At 39.2% G+C, this 26,763-nt stretch overlaps 1 protein-coding gene across 1 annotated transcript in view; it reads right to left on the bottom strand.

The window, feature by feature from the left end:
- The window catches only part of TACR1 (tachykinin receptor 1), a gene marked incomplete at both ends in the record, with an annotated part of 98,439 nt that overhangs the window by 17,943 nt on the left and 53,733 nt on the right, over nucleotides 1–26,763 (bottom strand). The window contains one exon of the mRNA XM_079721192.1: nucleotides 5,850–6,044. Within this exon, the coding sequence (XP_079577318.1) occupies nucleotides 5,850–6,044 (195 nt within the window). The remainder of the gene's footprint in view (nucleotides 1–5,849; nucleotides 6,045–26,763) is intronic.

Genomic DNA, 26,763 nt, shown 5'->3' with positions numbered 1-26,763 from the left:
GTGAGCCCTCTGATAAAGAAATATTGGCTCATTCATCTTCCTTGTCCTCAGGGGTATTACCCCATAACCTTCCAGGGCCACGGCAACTTGACAGCCTGGATAGCATCCTCAAGAGTGGGCTTGGATCCAAATAATTTTGAAAGCTGCTGAATTTGCATTTTGCAGAGCCAAATATTTCTTCTTTATACTTTAATTTGTCTTTTACTGTGCTTTTTTTCTCCATCGGGAAGAGTTACTTTTGGTTACCCGTGAAATTTTTCTTCCTCACCAGTCAATCACTCTACCATTATAGGACTTCCTAGGTAGTGTCACAGTTTCACGAGAGCAGTCACAGCTGCCAAGTTGCTAAAATTATGGCAGGACTCAATCACGAACTATGATAATACTATATTAATAATGAACTCAAGTCTCCAGTTTCATGAATGTTAGAATAACATTCCATAACTGCAGATTGTAGACATAAACAGTGGATGGCAGAAGACATTGAAGCTGTCCCTGCAGGGATCTAGGGATGTAGCTAGAAGCAGCCTGCTTATGAAGTTTGCTGTTTTGTCTTAGTAGTCAGCTAAGGGAAATCACTAGAATAATCAATTTTCAAAGAAGGAGATTAGTTTAAAAAACTATTATTTACATATGCATACACACATATATGTTCACATCAAATTGTAGAAACATGTTTAATGACATAAGAAATTCTTTATGATACAGTAAATGGCTGATTATAAAATGTAAATAAAAATGATTCAAACTATGAAAAAAATTCAACCCCATTCCTAATAAAAGAAATGTATTTTTAACTTTAGTGGGTAAAAATCTAAAATCTTGATAATACAGTCTGTTGATGAGGCTGTGGAGAAATAGAGACTTTCACACATTTCTGGTGGGAATGTAAATTAGTATGGAGGGCAAATATAAAAATTTGACTCAGCTATTCCATTTTTGGGATTTTTATGCTCCACATAGCCTTACATGATAAATGTAAAGGTTTTTCATGACAGCACTCCAATAGCAAAAGGCTGGAGACAATCTCAAGTCCATTAAAAGTGACTGGTTAAATAATATTGTACATTTATAACATGGAGTACTGTGTAGCTGAAAAAAAGAATAGAGAAGCTCTTCATGAACTGATATGAAAAGATCTCTAAGACGTATTAAGTTAAAAAAAAACAGGGTACAGAACAATGTGCATAATAAGCTACATTTTGTGTTACAAAAAGGAAAACAATCTATATTTGTGTTGACTTGTAGGTACAGAATACACTTCAAAAGAAACTAAGAACAATATTTCCCTGGATGGAAATTCATCAAAATGTTAGAGCCTTTGTAAATGATGGTAATATGGGTGATTAAATAAATTATAAGAATTTTCATTATACCCCATAATTTATTTATATTTTTAAATGCAAAATGAAGTTTTAAATGATTTTCCAGGAAGATGAACCAAGTCTATCTGTAGCATTTTGTAGCCCAGAGGTACGTGCTTATGAATAATAGCAGCAAGGGATGAGTGCTGTGGAGAGACTATGGGCTTGTTCTCTGGTTAACATTTGTCACATCCTTCCAGGGACAATAATTTGTCCTAACCTCCCTTAGACCAATTGGAAAAATTCCAAATGGGATGACACATAGGAGTTAGCAAGGCAAAATGCAAGTAACCATGAGAATGAAATAGGGCCCATCCATACTTTGGCTAATTCAGAGACGAATACTTATGAATGTCACCCCAGGCAGAGCCCACACTTCAGAAGATAATTTCTTATGGAGGAAATTTGGGGTTATCCCAATGGAAGCAGTATCTTGAGAGCTTGCAAAAACAAAAACCTTTGGACAGCATTTAATTTTAAGTTAAATAAAAATGAAACATAAATTCCAGAAAAAGTGCATAAGTCAAACTACTTGGTATTATGAGTAATTTTAAAGCAAACACTCATGCTACTACCATTGTGCTGGAGAAATATAATGCCATATCCTCAGAAGCAACTCCTAGTGTCCCTTCTTGATCACATCCCTTTCTCTCCCTTGAAAGATAATCACAGTCTTCACTTTCATGGTGACTACTTCTGCTTGCAGTGTAGTATTACCACCTTTCATTTTGCTTGTTTTAAAACCTTATTTACCAGAGCCATTTATGCTGCATGGAGTTACATTTTGTTCATTCTGTCAACTACATAATATTCCATTGCATGCTTGTACCACATTTAAAATATTCATCTAACTGAAGATGGACATTTGGAATATCTCCAGTTTAGGGCTTTAAGAATGATGCTGATATAAACAATATCTAGATGTTTGTGGGTTCCTAGCATGAGTTTTTCTAGGGTAATTAATTACCCCTGAGTGAAATTGCAGGGTTATGGGGTGTGAATAGTTTCTTCTTTTCTAGATACTACAAAATGTTTTCCAATATGGTTTTATCAATGTTTACTTTTAGCAGTCTACTAAGGTTCTTCACCAAAAGTTCTAAATGCTTAGTTTAGTCAGACTTCTGAACATTTGCTAGTCTAATAGGTAGATAGTAAGATCTCATTATGGTTTTACTTTTCATTTCACTGTTGATGAATGAAGTTGTGTGCCTCCTTATATATTAATTGGTCATTTAAAATATAAGGATATCTTTTGCCTGTCCTTTTATTGGATTGCCTTTCTTTAAAAGTGCTTAATTTAATCCATGTATTAATAAGAATCTAAATGATAAATGATCAGGGTTAGAGGTTAACCATGTAGCCAGAAGGCAAATGCAGCAATCTAAGATTTTCACAAAACCTTTTAGTGTAATTATCTGGCATAAATTATTCATCAGATGAATTGGGCCTAAGCATTTGCCCATTTCACTCTCTGCTGCCAGTTTTCTGCCCATGTACCCAGATCAATGAATGATGCTAACAACAGTAGGTAACATTCACTAGATTCTTTCCAATGTGCATGGCACTGAACTAAGCAAGTACCTTATTTATTTCTCTCAACACCTCTATATGGATTGTACTATTAGGCTTAGAAGCTTGAATAACTTGACCATTATGACTCAACTAGAGAGAGATGTAGCTGGGAGTTGATCACTCATTTAACTCTCAAGCCTATGCTCTTACCCTGTCTCAAAATAAAGTTTCCTTATGGTTTCAAATTTGGAATTACTGTGTACTGTGGAAATGACAATCATTAGTTCTAATAGAAGAGAATATAATAGAGTACTTAGTTTAGAACTGATGGAATTTAAATTCCCTAAAAAATATATCATGATGCATTATGACAGATACTGACAAAAATAAAATAGATTTGCAAAAGCTTACACTTATGCTTGTATCACAGAAAATATGTGAATGGCAAATATGGATTCTTTCAACTTACTACTGCATCTATAAACATTTTATACATCTTGAATAGATAAAATGAGGAGCTCTTAATCCAGGCCCATTTTTTTTTAGGTTAAAATCATGAAATAAACAATAATGGCAAACCTAACCATGCATCCAGTAGCAGTTACCCAAAATTCTTTAAAAGTAACTTGAAAGGACAGTCCAAAACGTTGAGTCTCAAAGGGACTTTCTAATCATTAGTAAGCATAAAATGGCAAAATGTTTAAAAGTAAAACACTAAACACTACTGTTTCTTGCATGATATCCCAGAGATCTATGAGAAAATAGCCTTTATTTCCAAGTTAAAATTTGAATTTGTTGGAAGATAAAAGAACTGTGCTTATTTGAAGCAAAAAGTTGAAGAAAGGTGATCAGACTTTGAAAAGATCACAAGAACTAAGAACTGAGCTAAGGTCCATGAAGTTGACGGCAGTTTCTGAAGCAGTTTATATAATGAGCTTTAATTCAGAGGGGTTTTTTCCTCCCTTTTGAGGGAAGCTTCTGGCTTGAACATGTTCATGAGTCCTCCTGTACAACTTGTAAGGTTATGTTCTTTCTCCCGCTGTGACTCTGCTCAGGCTTGTAGTTTCACTTGAAAGAAAAATGTTCAACATCTCCTAGGCTAAGCATTAATCCTCCCACTGCCTGATCAATTAAATCCCGCTGTCTGTGTCTGGAAGGCAAAGTCTGAGCTTTATGTATCGCTTTCTGGCAAGCCACATTTCCATGCTCCATGGAACAGATGCAGTAGTGTAACTCTGTGTGCAACAGGCTTTGGGACCCTCAAATCTAGAGGGCCAACAGGTACAGTGTCTCATTTTACCATTTAATAAGTTCAAAGGTCTATAATGATTATATTATACTGTCTAATGAATTTAGTTCAATAACAGTATCTTATCTTTCGTATGGCATTTAATAGCTTACAAGGTGAGAATACATTATCTTGTTTGCTCTTCAAAACAGTTTTTTATGTGAGGCAGCGCTTTATCATATTCCATTTAACAACGAGGAGAGACTGTGCTCTTGCCCAGGGTCACATAGCTAGAAACTGGCAATCTTGTAATTAAAACCCAGATCTTCTGATTCTAACACAAGTGGTCTTTCTTTTACAATTCACTTAATAAACCCAAGGTTGGAAAATTATAGAGGACTTTCAAAAGGAGCCATATTATCAATGTGCTTTGAATCCAGAAAACTGATGATAATATAAATGTCAAATTGCTGCTCACTTGAATAGAACAAAACAAAGAATAAACCATTTTAATGTTGCCTCTAAGATAAGAAATCTTGGAAAATGTGCCAAGATAGCTTTAAAAAACCCTAAATGTGATCGGTCAGGTGGCTGGAAGAGAAGCAGGCCTGTCCTGTGGGGAACCTGTAACTCATAAGTTCTCAATGTTCTGGCCTTGCCTTCCCATGCATTTCACATGTATAGGTATTTTTCCAGCTGCAAAATCCTAGACCGTAGGTGTTTTGGTTTAATTTTCCCCAGAGACACATCCTGAGATAAAGATTCAGATGCAAATGACTTATTTGGAAGGAGAAAGAAACACCAGTAGGGAGTGGGACTAACAAAGCCTGTGTCATTGAGCCAGCTGCTACCAGGGTGACTCGAGCTTAATCCCAAGAGGAAACCCTGAACACAGTAAAACACACACCTCAGAGACCTCCCACCTGAAGGGGGAGGGAGCTGGAGTGTTCATATGCCAACTCCCATCAGTTTGTGTGTGGGGGGGGGTTTTTTTTGTTTTTTTGTTTTTGTTTTTGTTTTTGGTTGAGTTGGGTCTTTGTTGCTGTGTGCAGGCTCTCTCTAGTTGCAGTGAGCGGGGGTTACTCTTCATTGCAGTGCGTGGGCTTCTCATTGCGGTGGCATCACTTGTTGCGGAGCACAAGCTCTAGGCGTGTGGGCTTCAGTAGTTGTGGCTCGCAGGCTTCAGAGCACAAGCTCAGTAGTTGTGGTGCACTGGCTTAGTTGCTCCACGGTATGGGGGACCTTCCCAGACCAGGGCTCGAACCCCTGTCCCCTGCATTGGCAGATGGATTCTTAACCACTGCACCACCAGAGAAGTTCCCCCATCAGTTGTTTTTGAGAGCTGCTGGGAGTGTGGAGGGAAGGATAATTCCCTTACCCTCTGGCATGCTGTGCAAGAGGGCAAAATGGCATTCTATAGGTTAGGAAAAAGTTCCCAGGCAAAGAAATGCAGACACTGGCAGGGCAAATTCACTGGTAAGAGGGACACGGTAGTGTGCCCAAATGGTATGCTATAACAGGATCCAGGTCTTATATTTTAAAACTTTTCATTCAAAGTCCAGAATAGTATTTGGGACATAATAGTCTCCTGATAATTATGGACACATCAACCTGACACAGAGTTGTTGTGAGAAATGTTTACAAATAAAATCCTAACATACAAATTAAATCCTAACCAACAAAATAACAAAAGAAAGAAGGAACAAGAAAGGGCAAAGAAGGCACTGAAATTCATCTCTACTCACACTTTCTCATAAATCTTGTTGGGATGCTCCGGCCATTCGATCATGCACACCACTCGGTTGGGCATGGTCTCCGTGGTTGAGTAGTAGCCCTGGGGGAAGGCCAGGAGGAGAGCCAGGACCCAGATGACACAGATGACCACCTTGGTGGCTGTGGCCGACAGCCGGGGCTGGAGGGGATGGATGATGGCCATGTACCTGGAACAGAGAAGAAAGGACAAAATTCCAATTTGGTCACCAAAATCTGCATTAGTGATTATGCATTGTTCCTGCCCAGTGAAAAATTCTCCAGAAACCCTTTGAGTCCTGGTGATTTTTACAATTATTTTCTTTTTCATATTCTATCCTTAAGCTTTATGACTTTTATGACATAAATGCTAAACTCAGCCATGTATTTCTAATATTTTAGAACCCATCTAGCAACATTCCAGGAGAGAAATTTTCATCCTTGTCCTTATACTAGGGACATGATACCTAAGTATATGTCAGTGGCTTACAGTGAAATAAGAAAAATAAGAACAACTTTGTGAATTTAGTCAATGTAAAGCCTGTCTTTACCTTTTTTGGATTAAGGAATAATGGTGATAGAAATAGTAGTTTTTAAAGTCCCGGTGTGGCAGTTTAAAAGGCTGGCAATCCTGTACAGGTCCATACAGTTTGAAGGGAAGTGAATGTGTACGAATGAGAAAGCAGTGGCCTAAAGCCAACAAAAAACCAACAGCTCCTGGAGAAATCTTCACCAATTCTTTGAACATCTAGAAGTAAGTGTATGGCTAATAAAGTATGCTTCATGAAGAGAAAGAGACTCTCCACATCCTGAGACAGACACACTTGAGCATATCAAAGCCCAGGGTAGATGAAACCTCTCTGCAGGAAGAGGGAAGCAAAGTGAATGATGACTTTAGGTCTGGAGCCATTTCTCCATCTCTTACTTGGGATCAAGCACTGAGTGGTGTCATCTGAATGAGTGTCCACGTCTGAATTTGTGTATAGACTTTGAGATTCAACAAAGATTTTAGGATTAACAAATATTCCAATCAGCATTTCATATCAGTTATAGTCACATCAATTCTGCCTCCTGCATTGAAAAAGTCATCTACCTTTTAAAGGGATAGGTTTAACCCAGTCCCCTAACATCCCTGCGCCGAGCTTTTGAGGTGTGTGGTGGACAGGAACAAAGCAGCTTGGGATGGAACACAGCTCACATCCCTTCTAGGGTACTGCTCCCTTCCCCCATGTTGTGAGGACCCCTCCTGCCTGGAATCTTGTTCTCCAGAGGATGCTGGACTCAAAGTGGCTGCAGTCAAGTACTCCCACCTCACTGGCCTGGTTACAGGGTCCTCACTTGGGGAAGGGGAGCCATACCAACCTCTTTTCTCATCCCTTTGTTACTATTTTGCACTCTTAACACCTGCCAATAAATATTGTCTACAGTGAAAACAATTATTTATTGCAGAGTTCATGGATCCATCCCTTAAAATATGCATTTTTTTTCAGAGTAGGAATTATGTCTTATACTGCCTTTGGGGTTTAAGTATCTGACAAAATCTCCGAATCGTGCATTTGATTCTCTGACAGGCTGGTGTTTCTGGCTTCCATGGGACTGAATAGTCAATGGAGACTTCAGAAATGAGCAGACAAATAGAATAGCTGTCAGCTGGCTCCAAATAATTCCACATAATTCTTTTTTACAGTCTTTGGACTCTAGGATCTCTAGGCTGGAACTGGGGCCAGGGTTAAAAGGAAAGCAACTTCATTCAGTATGTGCACTACAAATTCACACTGTGCACCTGCCGCACGCAGAGCACGGTGTTTCCTTGTGAACTCCGAGCTTCTAATTTCTCCAAGGAGAAAATGCATATAAATAAACAGCCACAAAACATGACAGTAGAATGTGTGACCTCAAGTGGTAATCTGATAAATACCTCAGAGCCTTAGGGAGGCTGCAGATTCGGAATGGCAGGTGGATTATTGAAGAGGCTTAAAGGGGTGTGCTTTGCTGGATTTGGGGTGAGCCTGCTGAGCATCTGGCTTGAAGGGCAAGAAGCATTCAGAGACTTCTTCCCTTCTCCATGCTATGATAGTTAGATCTTCCCTGTCTGAGAAGCTTGATGGCTCAGTTTTCATGAAGGCTTCCCTGATTGTCCTTTTATCATCCTAAACTTTAGAACACCTTTTCCCAGATTTTCTTGCTAGGGACCTAGGCTTTCCTTCTCTGCTCTGTAACTGACAGTGTTCAGTACATGAAAGTATATTAGGATGCCTCAGGTCAGCTTTTACACATGTAATCAGAACTGATGATAGCTCCCCGGAAGGAAATCCCCAGGATCTTTTCCTTCTCCCTCTTTTGGAAAGTGGTTAGGTAGTCTTTTTTAAATTTATTTTATTCAAGTATTGTTGATTTATAATATAGTGTTAGTTTCTACTGTACACCAAAGTGGTTTATATATATACATTCTAAGGGTTGATAGTAATTTTTTTCCTTGTGATGAGAGCTCTTAGGATTTATTCTCGTAACAACTTTCATATATAACATACAGCAGTGTCAATTATATTTATCATGTTGTACATTACATCCCCAGTACTTTTTTATCTTATAATGAAAAGTTTTTACCTTTTGGCTACTTCTACCCAATTCTCACTCCCCCAACCCCCACCTCTGAAAACCACAAATCTGACCTTCTTTTTCTATGAGTTTGTTTGTTTTTGAAGTATAACACTATGTTAGTTCCTGGTATACAGCATAGTGATTGGATATTTCTATGTAGTTCAAAATGATCACCATAAAAAGTCTGGTTATGGTCTGTCAACATAAAAAGATATTACATAATTATTGACTTCTCACACTGTACATTTCATACCCATGTCTCCACTCTTATTTGAATATTTTAGTCATGACATATCAGCAAGTCACTGTACCCCTCCTTTGTCAAACACACAAAAGTGTCAGCATGACCCTGAAAATGTTATCACCTATTTGGGAAATATAATTATGCTTTAACAAAAAGACACTAAGTGTAGGTAGTCTTGAAGTCAGGAGAGAGCGGAATTAGAAAGAGACTTGCAAAAGATATTGTGGTGGAGGTGAGTAGTAATCTATAAATCTCTGGGCAAATTTCCCTGGTTGATTTGGTGGCCATAAAGTCTGTTACTCAACTACCATCTACAGAGCATTGAAAAGACAAAGACAGGGATTTCCCTGGTGGCACAGTGGTTAAGAATCTGCCTGCCAATGCAGGGGACACAGGTTCGAGCCTTGGTTTGGGAAGATGCCACATGCCACGGGGCAACTAAACCTGTGCATCACAACTACTGAGCCTGCACTCTAGAGCCCGTGAACCACAAATACTGAGCCCACACGCCACAACTACCAAAGCCTGCGTGCCTAGAGCCCGTGCTCCACAAGAGAAGCTGCTGTAATGAGAAGCCCACGCACCACAATGAAGAGTAGCCTCCGCCCGCCGCAACTAGAGAATGCCCGCACGCAACAAGGAAGACCCAACGCAGCCAAAAATAAATAAATAATAAATACATTTATATATAAAAAAGAAAGAGCAGGGCTTCCCTGGTGGCGCAGTGGTTGAGAGTCTGCCTGCCGATGCAGGGGACACGGGTTCGTGCCCTGGTCCGGGAAGATCCCACATACCGCGGAGCGGCTTGGCCTGTGAGCCATGGCTGCTGAGCCTGTGCGTCTGGAGCCTGTGCTCCGCAACGGAAGAGGCCACAACAGTGAGAGGCCCGTGTACCGCGATAAATAAATAAATACATAAATACATAAATAAATACACAAATAAATTAATTAAAAAGAAAGGGCAAAGACAACTCTCAACCTGCAGTGAATCAAGCATTGTCTGGCTACTTCCAAGGGAGGTCCAGCATACTGCAGACCTGATGACCTTCCATACTTAGGGTGGTATCCTGAAAAGAATACTGAGAAGTCTTGACTTCCCTCTTTGTTCTCCCTTTTTCCTGCTGCCTGACAGCAATGAAACCTTTGTTTCCTTTTTAGTCATGTGGTGGTTGTGGCAATCCTAGAATCAGAGCCAATGGATGTGGATTTGTGCAATCACTATTATCTTCTTTCCAGTTTGCTGAAGGGCTGGACCTGGTTGGTCATGACTAGAGTCTCTTTTGAGTGTTTGCATTAAAATTGTAGAATTACTTACTGAAGAATTTCCAAGAGACAAGATCTTTCCCCTACAAAGCTGGACATGCGGCCATGAAGATGCCTGTCTCAGCTTCAGCACCTCCCAGGCTCTTGCTTTCACTGTGTCTGTGCATTCTCAGACTTCACAGGAGCTTAGAGAGGATGCACAAGGGAGAATGTGGTGATTACACTGTCCCTTTTGGATATTATCTCAAATGCAAATTTTTAATTTACTTTTAACTCAGAATAAATGTTCAGACTTAAACAAATTTAACCTAACAATCATCCTCATGGACGAATTGGTGATACATGGCTCAGAATCTAATGTGACTGGGGCTTAAGGGGGATCACATAAGCATATTGGTGCTGTACCTCCGAATGGATAGCAGAAAGCCATATTTTATTTTTATTGCAAAAATTGTAATTTGGAAGCCCATTTCAGTTAACTCTGCCATTTCCTGAGTGTAGGAGCTATTTCAGTGACAGATGAAAGTATTGTACACATAAAGCCAGAGACACTAAAAAAGATTGACTTTAAAAAACGTATATATTTTCATTTGTATGAAATAGAGCCATTTATAAATCTCCTTCCTCCCTTTTTTCCTTTCTTCTTTCTCTCTTGCAATTCTCACTTCTGGGGCTTGTGTAATGCACTTCTTTCTTATTTACCCCAAATCTAGTACCACTTGGATGACTTGTCTGCAGAAGGATACATATTTCCTTTCTTACTGTCCATTTGTATTTTGGATTCCATTAACATACATTTATATATTTATTTGTAACCACCCCAAACAATTCTTGCTTATTCGCCTGTAAGTTATCACAGAGTAAGTGCTGCAAGCCCCAGGAAATTACATTCAATAAATATTTATTGGCTACATTGTGCTCATGGGACTAGAAGGCAGTCAATGAAATGTCTTTCTAGTTTATGCATTAATCATCAGGCTACCAGAGAGACTGTCTGGAGGCTGTGTGAGATGTAGATTATGTTCTCCACTTCAGGTTGTTTCAGTCCCATGGCAGGCCATGAGCTCTGATTTGAATTTTATGTGGCCTCTCTGATGAAAACTTGAGGTGCTGTCTTCCTCCTGCATGATTTTGCTTTATAAAAAGAACTTTCCATATAGTGCTTTAAGTCTGGCAAAATATAAGCCTGCACATTTTTAAAAACACAGAGTGAAACAATCTTATTGTGAGAAAGAATTCCAATCTTCTGACAAGCTGCAGTATTCTCATAACTTTCACCTATACCAGCCCTAAGTCATTTGGCAAACAGAATGTCTTTCCTCGGCTAGGAGATCTGTCTTTCCACATCCTTCTTCTACACTTTCCCCTCCAATTCCAGTCCTTGCTCTCCCTCCCTTATCCCCACTCACTCTTCCTGTGATGGTACAAGTTTCCTTTGAGGGATTGCATCTCTCTGGGTTCAAATGACCAGGAGGGGTGACAGCTGAGAGCATGGCTATCTCTTCTCTCTTTATCCTCCACAGATTCTTTGAGGATGGTAGTTGCTGTGACTTATTCATGCTGGTATCCTTGGCTTCCTCAGTGCCTAGGATATAGTAAATACTCAATGAAAGCTTAATTTAATAAATGAATATACAAATTTCTTGGCACATGGAAGGGGCTCCATAAATGGTTGTTGAATAAAAATACATGCAGCAGGAGAAGTACATGCATATTATACCTTTGTTTCTCCCAGTCTGAAAATATGTGAGAATAATTATTGCTCAGTGTTTTCTGTCATACAGACATCCAGGATCATCCTGCAGGAGTGATCTCACTGGACCCAGGTCTTCAGAATTTCCTAGATCTTGACATTAAGCCCTTAAATTCTCAATAATTATTTGTCAAATAAATTCTGCATTGACCAATATGTTGGGAACTGTACAAAACAAAACTCAGTCTTTCTACAGGGCATCATCCTTTGGCTCTTCCTCTGAACAAGAGGTCACTTCATCCTTTCTCTTACTCCCCTCCCTTCCATTTTAAGGAGCACATAGTCTTTCTACCTGAGGTTGCTAATATTTCATCAGTTGGGGTTTTCTTCCAGGACATTTCTTTAATCATCAAAATTCAGGGAACTTATTTAGCCAGATCATTTGACTAGCAACTTTATCTACTTAACTAAGACAAATCTCACAACTTATAACCAAAGAGGTCTTTGAGAAGCCAATAGAGATGACACAGAGTCATCTACTAAATCATTGTGGTAATGGCAGAGCCTCTCACATTCTCACTGCTATGTTATGTACAACTCTAAATAGCATGAATTTTTTGCCTCCAAGCCCAAGTAGATCCATAACACTGTTGGTGGACTCATTTCAAAAAGTACCAAATGACAGCAAGATTGCAGTAAACAAGACCATAAGAAATGGGTACAAAGACAGATGGCACCAAGAGCCTGTGACAATTTAGAGTGAATTGAAGGAGGGGATGTGGCTGACTGTTGTCTAAGTTGTCCTATTCAGGTGGACCAATGTGGTTCAAATATGATTCAGATGTAGAGTCTCCAGCCAGGGTTACCATAAAAGGGTACATGACTAAGGACTGAAATGGACTATGGGTAAAATGCAGTAAAGGTCTAAACCAAATATAATATCCTGAGTGTTTTGAGGAACAGCCAAGATGACAGAGTAGGAAGTCCCTGAGCTCGACTCCTCCCATGGACACACCAAAATTAGTGAGAATGACGTGAAGATGAGCCAAAAAGATTTTCCACATCTATATAAAGAAGGAACCACAAGGATACAGGTGGGATGGGGGGCAAAGACATGGTATAGTTAAGACCCACAATCCTGGTGAGGTGACCAACAAATAGGAGGATAATCACAATTGCAGAGGTTCTTCCCAAGGAGTGAGGGGCCCAAGTCCCCCATAGGGCTCCCAATCCCAGAGGTCCTTTACTGGGAAGGTGAGTCCCCAAACACTGGGGTTTGAAGGCTAACCAAGTTTGCATATGGGAGAGCTGGAGGGCTTTGGGAAACAGACTCTGGGCTTGAAGGGTACATGCAAAATTTCACACTTTCTGAGACCCACTGCAGAAGCAGTAATTTGAAAGGAGACTGGGTCAGACCCACTGGCTGATCTTAGAGAACCCCTCAGAGAGGTAAGAGGGAACTGGGACTCCCACTGGAGACATAGACAATGAAGGCAGCCATTTTATAAAAAATGGGCAAAGATGTTTATTCCATATTAAAAACAAACAAATAAAAGGAAAAGCAAACAAGTTAAAACCACACACTACCTGATGTCAGTAGGGATGCTGGTATTTTAATCTACCAATCTGTTTGTAATGAAGGCTTTTAAGCAATCCCACTTTCTATAATGGAAGCTTTAAAAGGAGCTGGGGTAGCTGGTGTGGGTAGGTTAGCATTTAATAGTCTCTGGATCATTCACATCCAGATATCAATCTCTGTGTTTTTTTTTAATTTTTATTTTACTCTATTGGAGCATAGTTGATTAACAATGTTTTGTTAGTTTCAGGTGTACAGCAAAGTGATTCAGTTATAAATATGCATGTGTCTATTCTTTTTTAAAATTCTTTCCCCACTTACATTATTACAGAGCATTAAGCAGAGTTCCCTGTGCTATACAGTAGGTACTTGTTGGTTATCCATTTTAAATACAAGAGTAGTGTGTACATGTCAATCCCAAACTCCCAATCTATCCCTCCCACCCACCCTTCACCTCTGGTAACCATAAGTTCCTTCTCTGTGAATCTGTTTCTGTTTTGTAAATAAGTACATTTGGGGCCTCCCTGGTGGCGCAGTGGTTGAGAGTCCGCCTGCCGATGCAGGGGATACGGGTTCGTGCCCCGGTCTGGGAGGATCCCATATGCCGTGGAGCGGCTGGGCCCGTGAGCCATGGCTGCTGAGCCTGTGCATCCGGAGCCTGTGCTCCGCAACGGGAGAGGCCACAACAGTGAGAGGCCCGCGTACCACAAAAAAAAAAAAAAAAAGTACATTTGTATCATTTTTTAAAGATTCTGCATATAAGCGATATCATATGGTATTTGTCTTTCCCTGTCTGACTTCACTTACTATGATACTCTCCAGGTCCATCCATGTTGCTGCAAATCACATTATTTCATTCTTTGTAATGACTGAGTAATATTCCATTTCATATATACTACATCTTCTTTATGTATTCATCTGTTGATGGACAATTAGGTTGCTTCCATGTCCTGGCTATTGTAAACAGTGCTACAATGAACATTGGGGTGCATGTATCCTTTTGAACAATGTTTTTCTCTGGATATATGCCAAAGAGTGGGATTACTGGATCATATGGTAGCTCTATTTTAAGTTCCTTAAGGAACCTCCATACTGTTCTCCACAGTGGCTGTACCAGTTTACGTTCCCACCAACAGTGTAGGAGGGTTCCCTTTTCTCCACACCCTCTCCAGTATTTACTGTTTGTAGACTTTTTGATGATGGCCATTCTGACAAGTGTGAGGTGATATCTCATTGTAGTTTTGATTTGTATTTCTCTAATACTTAGTGATATTGAACATCTTTTCATGTGCCTCTTGGTCATCTGTATGTCTTATGTGGAGAAATGTCTGTTTAGGTCTTCAGCCCATTTTTTGATTGGATTGTTTGTTTTTTTCATATTGAGTTACATGAGCTGTTTGTAAATTTTGGAGACTGATCCCTTGTCAGTTGCATTGTTTGCAAATACTTTCTCCCATTCTGTGGGTTGTCTTTTTGTTTTGTTCATGGTTTCCTTTGCTGTGCAATAGGTTTTGAGTTTAATTAGGTCCCATTTGTTTATGTTTGATCTGTCTAGGAGACAGATCAAAAAAGATATTGCTGTGATTTATGTCAAAGTATGTTCTGCCTAAGTTTTCCTCTAAGAGTTTTATAGTAACCAGTCTTAGTCTTACATTTAGGCTTTAATCCATTTTGAGTTTATTTTTGTATATGTTATTTTTGTATATGGTGTTAAAGAATGTTGTAAGTTCATTTTTTTTACATGTGGATGTCCAGTTTTCCCAGCATCATTTATTGAAGAGACTGTCTTTCTTCCATTGTATAGTCTTGTCTCTTTTGTCAGAGATTAATTGACCATAGGTACATGGAGTACATCATAATTTATTTCTGGGCTTTCTATCCTATCCCATTGATCTATATTTCTGATTTTGTGCCAGTACCATACTGTTTTGATGACTGTAGTTTCATAGTATAGTCTAAAGTCAAGGAGCCTGATTCCTCTAGCTGTTTTTTTCCTCAAGATTATTTTGGCTATTCGGTGTCTTTTGTGCCTCCATACAAATTTTAACATACTTTGTTCTAGTTCTGTGAAAAATGCCATTGGTAATTTGATAGGGATGGCATTGACTCTGTAGATTGCCTTGGGTAGGAGAGTCTTTTTGACAATATTGCTTCTTTCAATCCAGAATATGGTATATCTTTCCATTTGTTTGTGTCACCTTCAATTACTTTCATCAGCATCTTACAGATTTTGGAGTACAGGTCCTTTGTATCCTTAGGTAGTTATATTCCTAGGTGTTTTGTTCTTTTTGATGCAATGGTAAATGGGATTGTTTCTTTAATTTCTCTTTCTGACCTTTTGTTGTTGTTACTGTAGAGAAGTGCAAGAGATATCTGTGTATTAATTTTGTATCCTGAAACGTTACCAAATTCATTGATGAGCTCTAGTATTTTTCTAGTGGCATCTTTAGGATTTTCTAGGTACAGTATCGTGTCATCTGCAAACTGTGAGAGTTTTACTTCTTCCTTTCCAGTTTGCATTTATTTTATTCTTTTTCTGCTTTAATGCCATGGCAAGGACTTCCAAAACTATGTTGAATAAAAGTGGTGAGAGTTGACCTCCTTATCTTGTTCCTGATCTTAGAGGAAATGCTTTCAGCTTTTCACCAGTGAGCATGATGTTAGTGTTAGGTTTGTCATATATGGCCTTTACTATGTTGAGGTAAGTTCCCTCTATGCCTACTTTCTGGAGGGTTTTTGTCATAATTGGGTGTTGAATTTGTCAAAAGGGTTTCTGCATCTATTTAGACAATCATATGGGTTTTATTCCTCAATTTGTTATGTGGTGTATCACACTGATTGATTTGTGGATATTGAAAAACCCTGGCATCCCTGGGATAAATCCAATTGATCATGGAGTACATCATAATGTACTGTTGGATTTCGATTGCTAGTATTTTCTTGAAGATTTTTTACATCTATGTTCATCAGTGATATTGGCCTATGATTTTCTTTTTCTGTGGCATCTTTGTCTGGTTTTGGTATCAGTGTGATGGCGGCCTCATAGAATGAGTTTGTAATTATTCCTTCCTCTGCAATTTTTTGGAGGCGCTTGAGAGGGATAAGTGTTAACTTGTCTCTAAATGTTTGATAGAATTCGCCTGTGAAGCCATCTGGTACTAGACTTTTGTTTGTTGGAAGATTTTAATCACAGTTTCAATTTCAGTACTTGTGATTGGCCTGTTCATATTTTCTATTTCTTCCTGGTTCAGTCTTGGAGGGTCATACCTTTCTAAGACTATGTCCATTTCTTCTATGTGATTTGAACTCTCTCCCTTTATTTCTTGATGAGTTTGGATAAAGGTTTATCAATTCTATTTATCTTTGCAAAAAACCAGCTTTTGATCTTTTAATTTTTTTAACAATGTCATTGGAGTATAATTGCTTTACAAAGGTGGTTACATTCTGCTTTATAACAAAGTGAATCAGCTATATATATATATATATATATATATATATATATATATATACACATACATACATATATCCTCATATCTCCTCCACCTTGTGTCTTCCTCACACCCTCCCTATCCCACCCCTCTAGGTGGTTACAGAGCACCAAGCTGAACTCCCTGTGCTTTGCAGCTGCATCCCAATAGATATCTAGTTTACATTTGGTAGTATAAAGAGGTCAATGCCACTCTCTCACTTCGTCCCTTCCCACTCCCCATGTCCTCAAGTCCATTCTCTACATCTGCGTCTTTATTCCTGTCCTGCCCCTAGGTTCTTCAGAACCATTTTCTTCTCCTTTTTTTTAGATTCCATATATATGTGTTAGCATACGGTATTTATTTTAATCTTTCTGACTTACTTCACTCTGTATGACAGTCTCTAGGTCCATCCACCTCACTACAAATAACTCAGTTTCATTTTATTTTATGGCTGAGTAATATTCCATTATATATATTGTCACATCTTCTTATTCCATTCATCTGTTGATGGACACTTAGGTTGCTTCCATGTCCAAGCTAATGTAAATAGAGCTGCAATGGACATTGTGTTACAAGACTCTTTTGGAATTACGGTTTTCTCAGGGTATATGCCCAGTAGTGAGATTGCTGGGTCATATCGTAGTTATAATTTTAGTTTCTTAAGGAGCGTCCATACTGTTCTCCATAGTGGCTGTATCAATTTCCATTCCCACCAACAGTGTAAGAGGGTTCCCTTTTCTCCACACCCTGTCCAGCATTTATTGTTTGTAGATTTTTTGCTGATGGCATTCTGACTGGTGTGAGGTGATACCTCACTGAAGTTTGATTTGCATTTCTCTGATGATTAGTGATGTTGAGCATCCTTTCATGTTTGTTGACAATATGTATATCTTATTTGGAGAAATACCTATTTAGGTCATCTGCCCAGTTTTGGACTGGGTAGTTGTTTTATTTTTTGTTTTTGGTTTTGGTTTTGTTTTTTTTTTTTGATATTGAGCTGTATGAGCTGCTTGTAAATTTGGAGATTAATCCTTTGTCAGTTGCAAATACTTTCTCCAATTACGAGGGTTGTTTTTTCGCCTTGTTTATGGTTTCCTTTGCTGTGTAAAAGCTTTTAAGTTTCATAAGGTACCATTTGTTTATTTTTGTTTTTATTTCCATTTCTCTAGCAAGTGGGTCCAAAAGCATCTTGCTGTGATTTATGTCATAGAGTGTTCTGACTATGTTTTCCTCTAAGAGTTTTATAGTGTCTAGCCTTACATTTAGGTCTTTAATCCATTTTGAGTTTATTTTTGTGTATAGTGTTAGGGAGTGTTCTAATTCATTCTTTTACATGTACCTGTCCAGTTTTCCCAGTGCCACTTACTGAAGAGATAGTCTTTTCTCCATTGTATACTCTTGCTTTCTTTATTAAAATTAAGGTGACCATATATACATGGGTTTATCTCTGTGCTTTCTATCCTGTTCCATTGATCTATATTTCTGGTTTTATGCCGGTACCATACTCTCCTGGTTACTGTAGCTTTGTAGTATAATCTGAAGCCCAGGAGCCTGATTGCTCCAGCTCCACTTTTTCCTCAAGTTGGCTTTTGCTATTTGGGGTCTTTTTCATTTGCATACAAATTGTGAAATTTTTTGTTCTAGTTCTGTAAAAAATGCCATTGGTAGTTTGATAGGGATTGCACTGAATCTGTAGATTGCTATGGGTAGTATAGTCATTTTCACAACATTGACTCTTCCAATCCAATAACATGGTATATTTCTCCATCTATTTGTATCATCTTTAATTTCTTTCATCAGTGTCTTATAGTTTACTGCATACAGGTCTTTTGTCTCCTTAGGTAGGTTTATTCCTAGGTATTTTATTCCTTTTGTTGCAATGGTAAATGGGACTGTTTCCTTAATTTCTCTTTCAGATTTTTCACTCATTAGTGTGTAGAAATGCCGGAGATATCTGTGCATTAATTTGTATCGTGCTACTTTACCAAATTCATTGATTAGCTCTAGTAGTTTTCTGGTAGCATCTTTAGGATTGTTTATGTGTAGTATCATGTCATCTGCAAAGAGTGATAGCTTTACTTCATTTTTTCTGATTTGGATTCCTTTTATTTCTTTTTCTTCTCTGATTGCTGTGGCTAAAACTTCCAATACTATGTTGAATAATAGTGGTGAGAGTGGACAACCTTGTCTTGTACCTCATCTTAGAGGAAATGGTTTCAGTTTTCCACCATTGAGAATGATGTTAGCTGTCACTTTGTCATATATGGCCTTTATTGTGTTGAGGTAAGTTCCCTCTATGCCTACTTTCTGGAGGTTTTTTTTTTTATCATAAAAGTGTATTGAACTTTGTCAAAAGATTTTTCTGTATCTATTGAGATGATCATATGGTTTTTCTCCTTCAATCTGTTAATATTGTTTATCACATTGATTCATCTGCGTGTATTCAAGAATCCGTTCATTCCTGGGATAAATCTCACTTGATCATGCTGTATGATCCCTTTAATGTGCTGTTGGATTCTGTTTGCTAGCATTTTGTTCAGTATTTTTGCATCTATGTTCATCAGTGATATTGACCTGTAGATTTCTTTCTTTGTGACATCTTTGTCTGTTTTTGTTATCATGGTAATGGTGACCTCAGAGAATGAGTTTGGGAGTGTTCCTCCTGCTGCTATATTTTAGAAGATTTTGAGAAGGATAGGTGTTAGCTCTTCTCTAAATATTTGAGAGAATCCTCCCTTGAAGCCATCTGGTCCTGGGCTTTTGTTTGTTGGAAGATTTTTAATCACAATGTCAATTTCAGTGCTTGTGATTTGTCTGTTTATATTTTCTATTTCTTCCTGGTTCAGTCCTGGAAAGTTGCGCTTTTCTAAGAATATGTCCAGGGCTTCCCTGGTGGCGCAGTGGTTGAGAGTCCACCTGCCGATGCAGGGGACACGGGTTTGTGCCCCAGTCCGGGAAGATCCCACATGCCACGGAGCGGCAGGGCCCGTGAGCCGTGGCCGCTGAGCCTGCGCATCCGGAGCCTGTGCTCCGCAATGGGAGAGGCCACAGCAGTGAGAGGCCTGCGTACCGCAAAAAAAAAAAAAAAAGAATTTGTCCATTTCTTCCAGGTGTCCATTTTATTGGCATATAGGTGCTTGTAGTAATCCCTCATGATCCTTTGTATTTCTGCAGTGTCAGTTGTTACTTCTCCTTTTTCATTTCTAATTCTATTGATTTGAGTCTTCTCCCTTTTTTTCTTGATGAGTCTGGCTAATGGTTTGTCAATTTTGTTTATCTTCTCAAAAAAATAGCCTTCAGTTTTATTGATCTTTGCTATCGTTTCCTTCATTTCTTTTTCATTTATGTATGATGTGATCTTTATGATTTCTTTCTTTCTGCTAACATTTTTTTTGTTCTTCTTTCTATAATTGCTTTAGTTGTAAGTTTATGTTGTTTAATTGAGATACTTCTTGTTTCTTGAGGTAGGATTGTATTGCTATAAACTTCCATCTTAGAACAGCTTTTGCTGCATTCCATAGGTTTTGGGTCGTGGTGTTTTCGTTGTCATTTGTTTCTAGGTATTTTTTGATTTCCTCTTTAATTTCTTCAATGATCTCTTGGTTATTAAGTAGTGTATTGTTTACCCTCCATGTGTTTTTATTTTTTATAGATTTTTTTCCTGTAATTGATATCTAGTCTCATAGCACTGTGGTTGGAAAAGATACTTGATACGATTTCAATTTACTTAAATTTACCAAAGGTTGATTTATGACCCAAGGTATGATCTATCATGGAGAATATTCCATGATCCCTTGAGAAGAAAGTGTACTCTGTTGTTTTTGGATGGAATGTCCTATAAATGTCAATTATTCCATCTTGTGTAAAGTATCCTTTAAAGCTTCTGTTTCCCTATTTATTTTCATTTTTGATGATCTTTCCATTGGTGAAAGTGGGGTGTTAGAAGCCCCTACTATGATTGTGTTACTGTTGATTTCCCCTTTTATAGCTGTTAGTATTTTCCTTAGGTATTGAAGTTCACCTATGTTGGGTGTGTAAATATTTACAATTGTTACATCTTCTTCTTGGATTGATCCCTTGATCATTATGTAGTGTCTTTCTTTGTTTCTTCTAATAGTCTTTATTTTAAAGTCTATTTTGTCTGACATGAGAATTGCTACTCCAGCTTTCTTTGATTTCCATTTGAACGGAATAACTTTTTCCATGACGTCACTTTCAGTGTTTATGTGTCCCTAGGTCTGAAGTGGGTCTCTTGTGGACAGCATATATATGGGTCTTGTTTTTGTATCCATTCAGCCAGTCTATGTCTTCTGGTGGGAACATCTAATCCACTTACATTTAAGGTAATTATCGATATGTATATTTCTATTACCATTTCCTGAATTGTTTTGGGTTTGTTATTTTAGGTCTTTTCCTTGTTTTGTGTTTCCTGCCTAGATAAGTTCCTTTAGCATTTGTTGTAAAGCTGGTTTGGTGGTGCTGAATTCTCTTAACTTTTGCTTGTCTGTAAAGGTTTTATTTTCTCTGTCAAATTTGAATGAGATCCTTGCTGGGTAGAGTAATCTTGGTTGAAGGTTATTCCCTTTCATCACTTTAAATATGTCCTGCCACTCCCTTCTGGCTTGCAGAGATTCTGCTGAAACATCAGCTGTTAACCTTATAGGGATTCCCTTGTATGTTATTTGTTGTTTTTCCCTTGCTGCTTTTAGTATTTTTTCTTTGTATTTAATTTTTGATAGTTTGATTTATATGTGTCTTGGCATGTTTCTCCTTGGATTTATCCTGTATGGGACTCTCTGTGCTTCCTGGACTTGATTAACTATTTCCTTTCCCACATTAGGGAAATTTTCATATATAATCTCTTCAAATATTTTCTCAGTCCCTTTCTTTTTCTCTTCTTCTTCTGGGACCCCTATAATGCGAATGTTGGTGCGTTTAATATTGTCCCAGAGGTTTCTGAGGCTGTCCTCAGTTCTTTTCTTTTCTTTTTTCTTCTCAGCAGTAGTTATTTTCACTATTTTATCTCCCAGGTCACTTACCCGGTCTTCTGCCTCAGTTATTCTGCTATTGATCCTTTCTAGAAAATTTTTCATTTCAGTTATTGTGTTGTTCATCACTGTTTGTTTGCTCTTTATTTCTTCTCGGTCTTGTTAAATGTTTCTTTTATTTTCTGCATTCTATTTCCAAGATTTTGGATCATCTTTACTATCATTAATCTGAATTATTTTTCAGGTAGACTGCCTATTTCCTCTTCATTTGTTAGGTGTGGTTGGTTTTTACCTTGGTCCTTCATCTGCTGTGTTTTTCTATGTCTTCTCATTTGCTTAACATACTGTGTTTGGGGTCTCCTTTTCACTGGCTTCAGGTTCGTTATTCCTGTTGTTTTTGGTTTCTGCCCCCAGTGGCTAAGGTTGATTCAGTGGGCTGTGTAAGTTCCCTGGTGGAGGGGACTAGTGCCTGCATTCTAGTTGATGAGTCTGGGTCTTGTCTTTATTGTGGGCAGATCCACTTCTGGTGGAACTTTTTGGTTTCTGTGGTTTCTGTGGCCTTATTATGATTTTAGGTAGCCTCTCTGCTAATGGGTGGGTTTGTGTTCCTGTCTTCGTAGTTGTTTTGCCTAGGGTGTCCAGCACTGGACCTTGCTGGTCATTGAGTTGAGCTGGGTCTTGACATTGATGTGGAGATCTCTGAGGGATTTTCGCCATTTGATATTATGTGGAAGTGGGAGGTCTCTTGTGGACCAATATCCTGGCTCTCCTGCCTCAGAGGCCCAGCCCTGACACCTGACTGGAGTATCAAGATCCTGTCATCCACACGGCTCAGAATAAAAGTGAGGACCAAAAGGAAGAAAGAAAGAAGAAGGTAAAATAAAATAAAATTATTGAAATAAAAACTAAAAATAATTATTAAAAAAATTTTAAGTAATAAAAAAAGAAAGAAGAGTGCAACCAAACCAAAAAACAAATCCACCAATGATAACAAGCACTAAAAACTATACTTAAAAAAAAAAAAAAAAAGGACAGACCAAACCCAGGACAATTGGGAAAAGCAAAGCTATACAGACATAATCACATACAGAAGCCTACACATACACACTCACAAAAAGAGAAAAAGGGAAAAAATATATATATCTTTGCTCCCAAAGTCCACCTCCTCAATTTGGGATGATTTGTTGCCTATTCAGGTATTCCACTGATGCTGGGTACATCAGCTTGATTTTGAGGATTTAATCCGCTCCTTCTGAAGCTGCTGGGAGAGATTTCCCTTTCTCTTGTTCGCACAGCTCCTGCGTTTCAGCTTTGGATTTGGCCCTGCCTATGCATGTAGGTCACCTGAGGGCGTCTGTTCTTTGCTTAGACAGGACGGGGTTAAAGGAGCAGTTGATTTGGGGGCTCTGGCTCACTCAGGAAGGGCGGAGGGAGGGGTAGGTAGTTCAGCGCGAGCCTGTGGTGGCAGAGGCCAGCGTGATATTGCACCAGCCTGAGGTGCGCCGTATGTTCTCCTTGGGAAGTTGTCCCTGGATCACGGGATCCTGGCAGTGGCGGGCTGCACTGGCTCCCAGGAGGGGAGTTGTGGATAGTGACCTGTGCTTGCACACAGGCTTCTTGGTGGCTGCGTCAGCAGCCTTAACATCTCATGCTTATCTCTGGTGTCCACGCTCATAGCCGCAGCTCGCGTCCATCTCTGGAGCTCCTTTAAGTGGCTCTCTTAATCCCCTCTTTGTGCACCAGGAAACAAAGAAGCAAGAAAAAGTCTGTCTATATGCCAATCCCAAACTCCCAGTCTATTCCCCCCTTCCCCCCAGTAACCATAAGTTCATTCTCTAAGTCTGTGAGTCTGTTTCTGTTTTGTAAACAAGTTCGTTTGTATCATTTTCTTTAAGATTCTGCATATAAGCAATATTACATGATACTTGTCTTTCCCTGTCTAACGTACTTCACTTAATATGATAATCTCCAGTTTCATCCATGTTGCTGCAAATGGCATTATTTCATTCTTTTTAATGGCTGAGTAATATTTCATTGTATATACATACCATATCTTCTTCATCCATTCATCTGTTGATGGACACTTAGCAATTGTAAATAATTCTGTTATGAGCATTGGGGTGCATGTATCTTTTTGATCTAGTGTTTCTGTCTTTCGAATGTATACCCAGAAGTGGAATTGCTGGGTCATATGGAAGTTCTATTTTTAGTATTTTGAGAAATCTCCACATTGTTTTCCTCAATGGCTACACCAATCTACATTCCCACCAACAGGGTAGGAGGTTTCCCTTTTCTCTACATCCTAGTATTTGTTATTTGTGTTTTTTTTGATGATGATCATTCTGATAGGTGTGTGGTGACATCTTATTATGATTTTGATTTGCATTTCCCTGATGATTAACAACGTTCAGCATCTTTTCATGTGCCTGTTGACCATCTGCACTTTCTGTTTACAAAAATATCTATTCAGTTCTTCTGCCAACTTTTTAAGATGATCATGTGATTTTTATCCTTCATTTTGTTAATGTTGTGTATCACCTTGCTTGATTTGTGAATACTGGACTATCCTTGCATCCCTGGAATAAATCCCATTTGATCATGGTGTATGATCCTTTTTATATATTGTTGGATTTGATTTGCTGACACCTTATTGGGGATTTTTGCATCTATATTCATCAAAGATATTGGTTTGTAATTTTCTGTTTTTTAAAGTGTCTTTGGTTTTGGTCTTAATTCAGTTAACCTTCTTATTACCAAAGTTGAATTCTTTATTTGGTAAATTGCTTATTTCTGTTTTATTGTTTATTCTTTCAGGAGTTTTCTCTTGCATTTTCAATTGAAACCAGCTCCTCTGTCTTTTCATTTTGCTTAACATTTTCTGCCTCTATGAATTTAGGTGAAACATTTACCTATGGCAGTCTTGAAGGGGTGTTTTTATTTGAGAGCATCACTATACAGACTATGTGTGTGCCCAATGCCTTTGGTGGGTGAGCTGAATTTGACATGGAGACAAGATACATCTTTTCTCAGGGTGTGCTAAGAGGTGGAAGGAGGTGGGGTTGGAGACAGAAGGGATAAAGCTGGAGCCGTGTGTGAGGTGGGGTTTCCATCTGCTCAGTGGCCAACACTGCCCTATTGGGGTTGGGATCTGATCCTAAGTTGCTGGGGCAGAAGCCGTGAGTATGGGCCTGAGCTGGCTTTTTTTCTTTTAACTGTGTGCTTTCCCCTCTCCTAGCACCAGTACCTTTGCCCCGGAGGGGGAGAGTGCTGAAGCATGGGAAGCCTGTATTAGCAATTATTTCTCTCACTCTGCTCAGACACAGCCTTGGGTCCAAATCTCCTCTGTCTCTCACTGCCAATCACCCCCCCCCAACCTCTGTCACCCTGCCCTGTTGTGGAGCTGTACTGCAAATCAGGCAGGCCTGTGTGATCTTTCAGTCATATCAGGGTGTGAGTTGTGGTAAAGTGGTCGCTATCAGAGTTCTGGGTTTTTTCTGAGGTGCTGCTTGAGTAAAAGCCCCAACAATGGCCACTGCTGTCCCATCCTAGGACCAGGTCACCTCTGAGTCCCATGGCTGAGTTTTCTCCCTGGTTGTGGCGGCCCTAGGTCCTGTGTGAAGCTCTGACGTGGAGTGAGTGCGGTTGGAGTGTTCACTTGGCTTGGGCTGGGGTAATGCTGAAGGTGTTGCAGGAAACCCAGCAGCCACTGGATCAGTTTTCTAATCACCCTCTCCACTCTGTCTTGAGGGCATGCCAGCATGCATGCACTCCTCACAAGTGGAGTTCAGTCTTCCCACAGCCCTCCTCTAAGTTCCAGTGGTCCTCCAACCAGCCAAAGGAGCTCGTCTTCCCTGCATAAGACCCAGGATTGGGGCGTCCGATCTCTGGCTCTCATCACTCACTCCCCAGGGTGGGTATCTGTCTGTGTAATCTCCCTTTTCCTCCGAATCCCCTCCCAGGGGCACAGGTCCCGATCTCATCACTTTTCTTCCCGTCCTACCTGATTATATATGGATTTTTCTTACAGCCTTGGTCGTACAGGAATCTTTCTGCCAGTTTCCAGTTGGTTTTCAGTGAGAATTGTTACACATGTAGATGTATTTTTTATGTGTTTGTCAGGGGGAGGTAAGTTCCATGTCTTTCTACTCTGCCATCTTGATCCGACCCCCCATATGGCCTTTATTGCAAATACTCAACTCTGCCATTTTTCACTCAACGGCTGTTGAGTGACCGCCACAGGCAATATACAAATGCACATGTGTGGCTGTGTTCCAGTGAAACTTCACTTATAAAAGCAGGTAGCTGGATGCCTTTGGGCCATTGGTCATAGTGTGCCCACCCCTGCACTAAACAGTCAAATCATTAATTTAACCTTCTAAAGGAAAGGGAAATCAAATGAGCATTTGTTTAAGCATTCAATATGGGATGTTTAACTGGGGCTGTCCAGGCATTATTCTGGTTTTTTATTTGCTATAAAATGTTCGGTTACCCAAGTATTATCTCTTATATTTTGCCCATAAGGAAACTGAGACACAAAGCAATTCCATTATATGCCCAAGGTCCCATTGCTAGTGAGGAATTGGGGCAGAAGGAGTTGTCTGAATAGGCCTATTGGGCTGGAGTTAGGGATCAGGCAAGATTGGAGTCCAGGCTGTCTGACTTCAGCACCTGTAATTTTTCTACTAAAATGAGAGTGGTAAAGGAGAATCCGTGCTTCTGGCTTCCCTGCTGTGGCTACAAAGGCATAACAACGGGTCTGTTTAGCTCTATCTGACCCACGGGGCTTTCCTTCCCACTAAGTGAAGCTGTGTAAAGCAGCATCTTTCTATGCACTTCAGTCACACTGGGTTCCCCATATAGAGAACCAGGAACTTTTGTGTATATAATTGAATATTTCAGATCTTTCTTTTCCTCATATATAAGCAAGTAAATCATTAGCATTCAATAATCTGATAACAAAGTTACCTTCCTGTTGAGCTGAAGATAAAGGGTTTGAGAGGCTCCACTGAGGAAGAAACAAAAACCTGAATTGTAAGTTTATTTGAGACATAGCCAAGATACTAACATCTCATTCAG

The sequence above is a fragment of the Hyperoodon ampullatus genome (genome assembly GCF_949752795.1).
Source record: "Hyperoodon ampullatus genome assembly, chromosome: 15".
Lineage (NCBI taxonomy): Eukaryota > Metazoa > Chordata > Mammalia > Artiodactyla > Ziphiidae > Hyperoodon > Hyperoodon ampullatus.
Note: the sequence above shows the minus strand (reverse complement) of the source record. Positions and strands in the feature narration are given on the sequence as shown.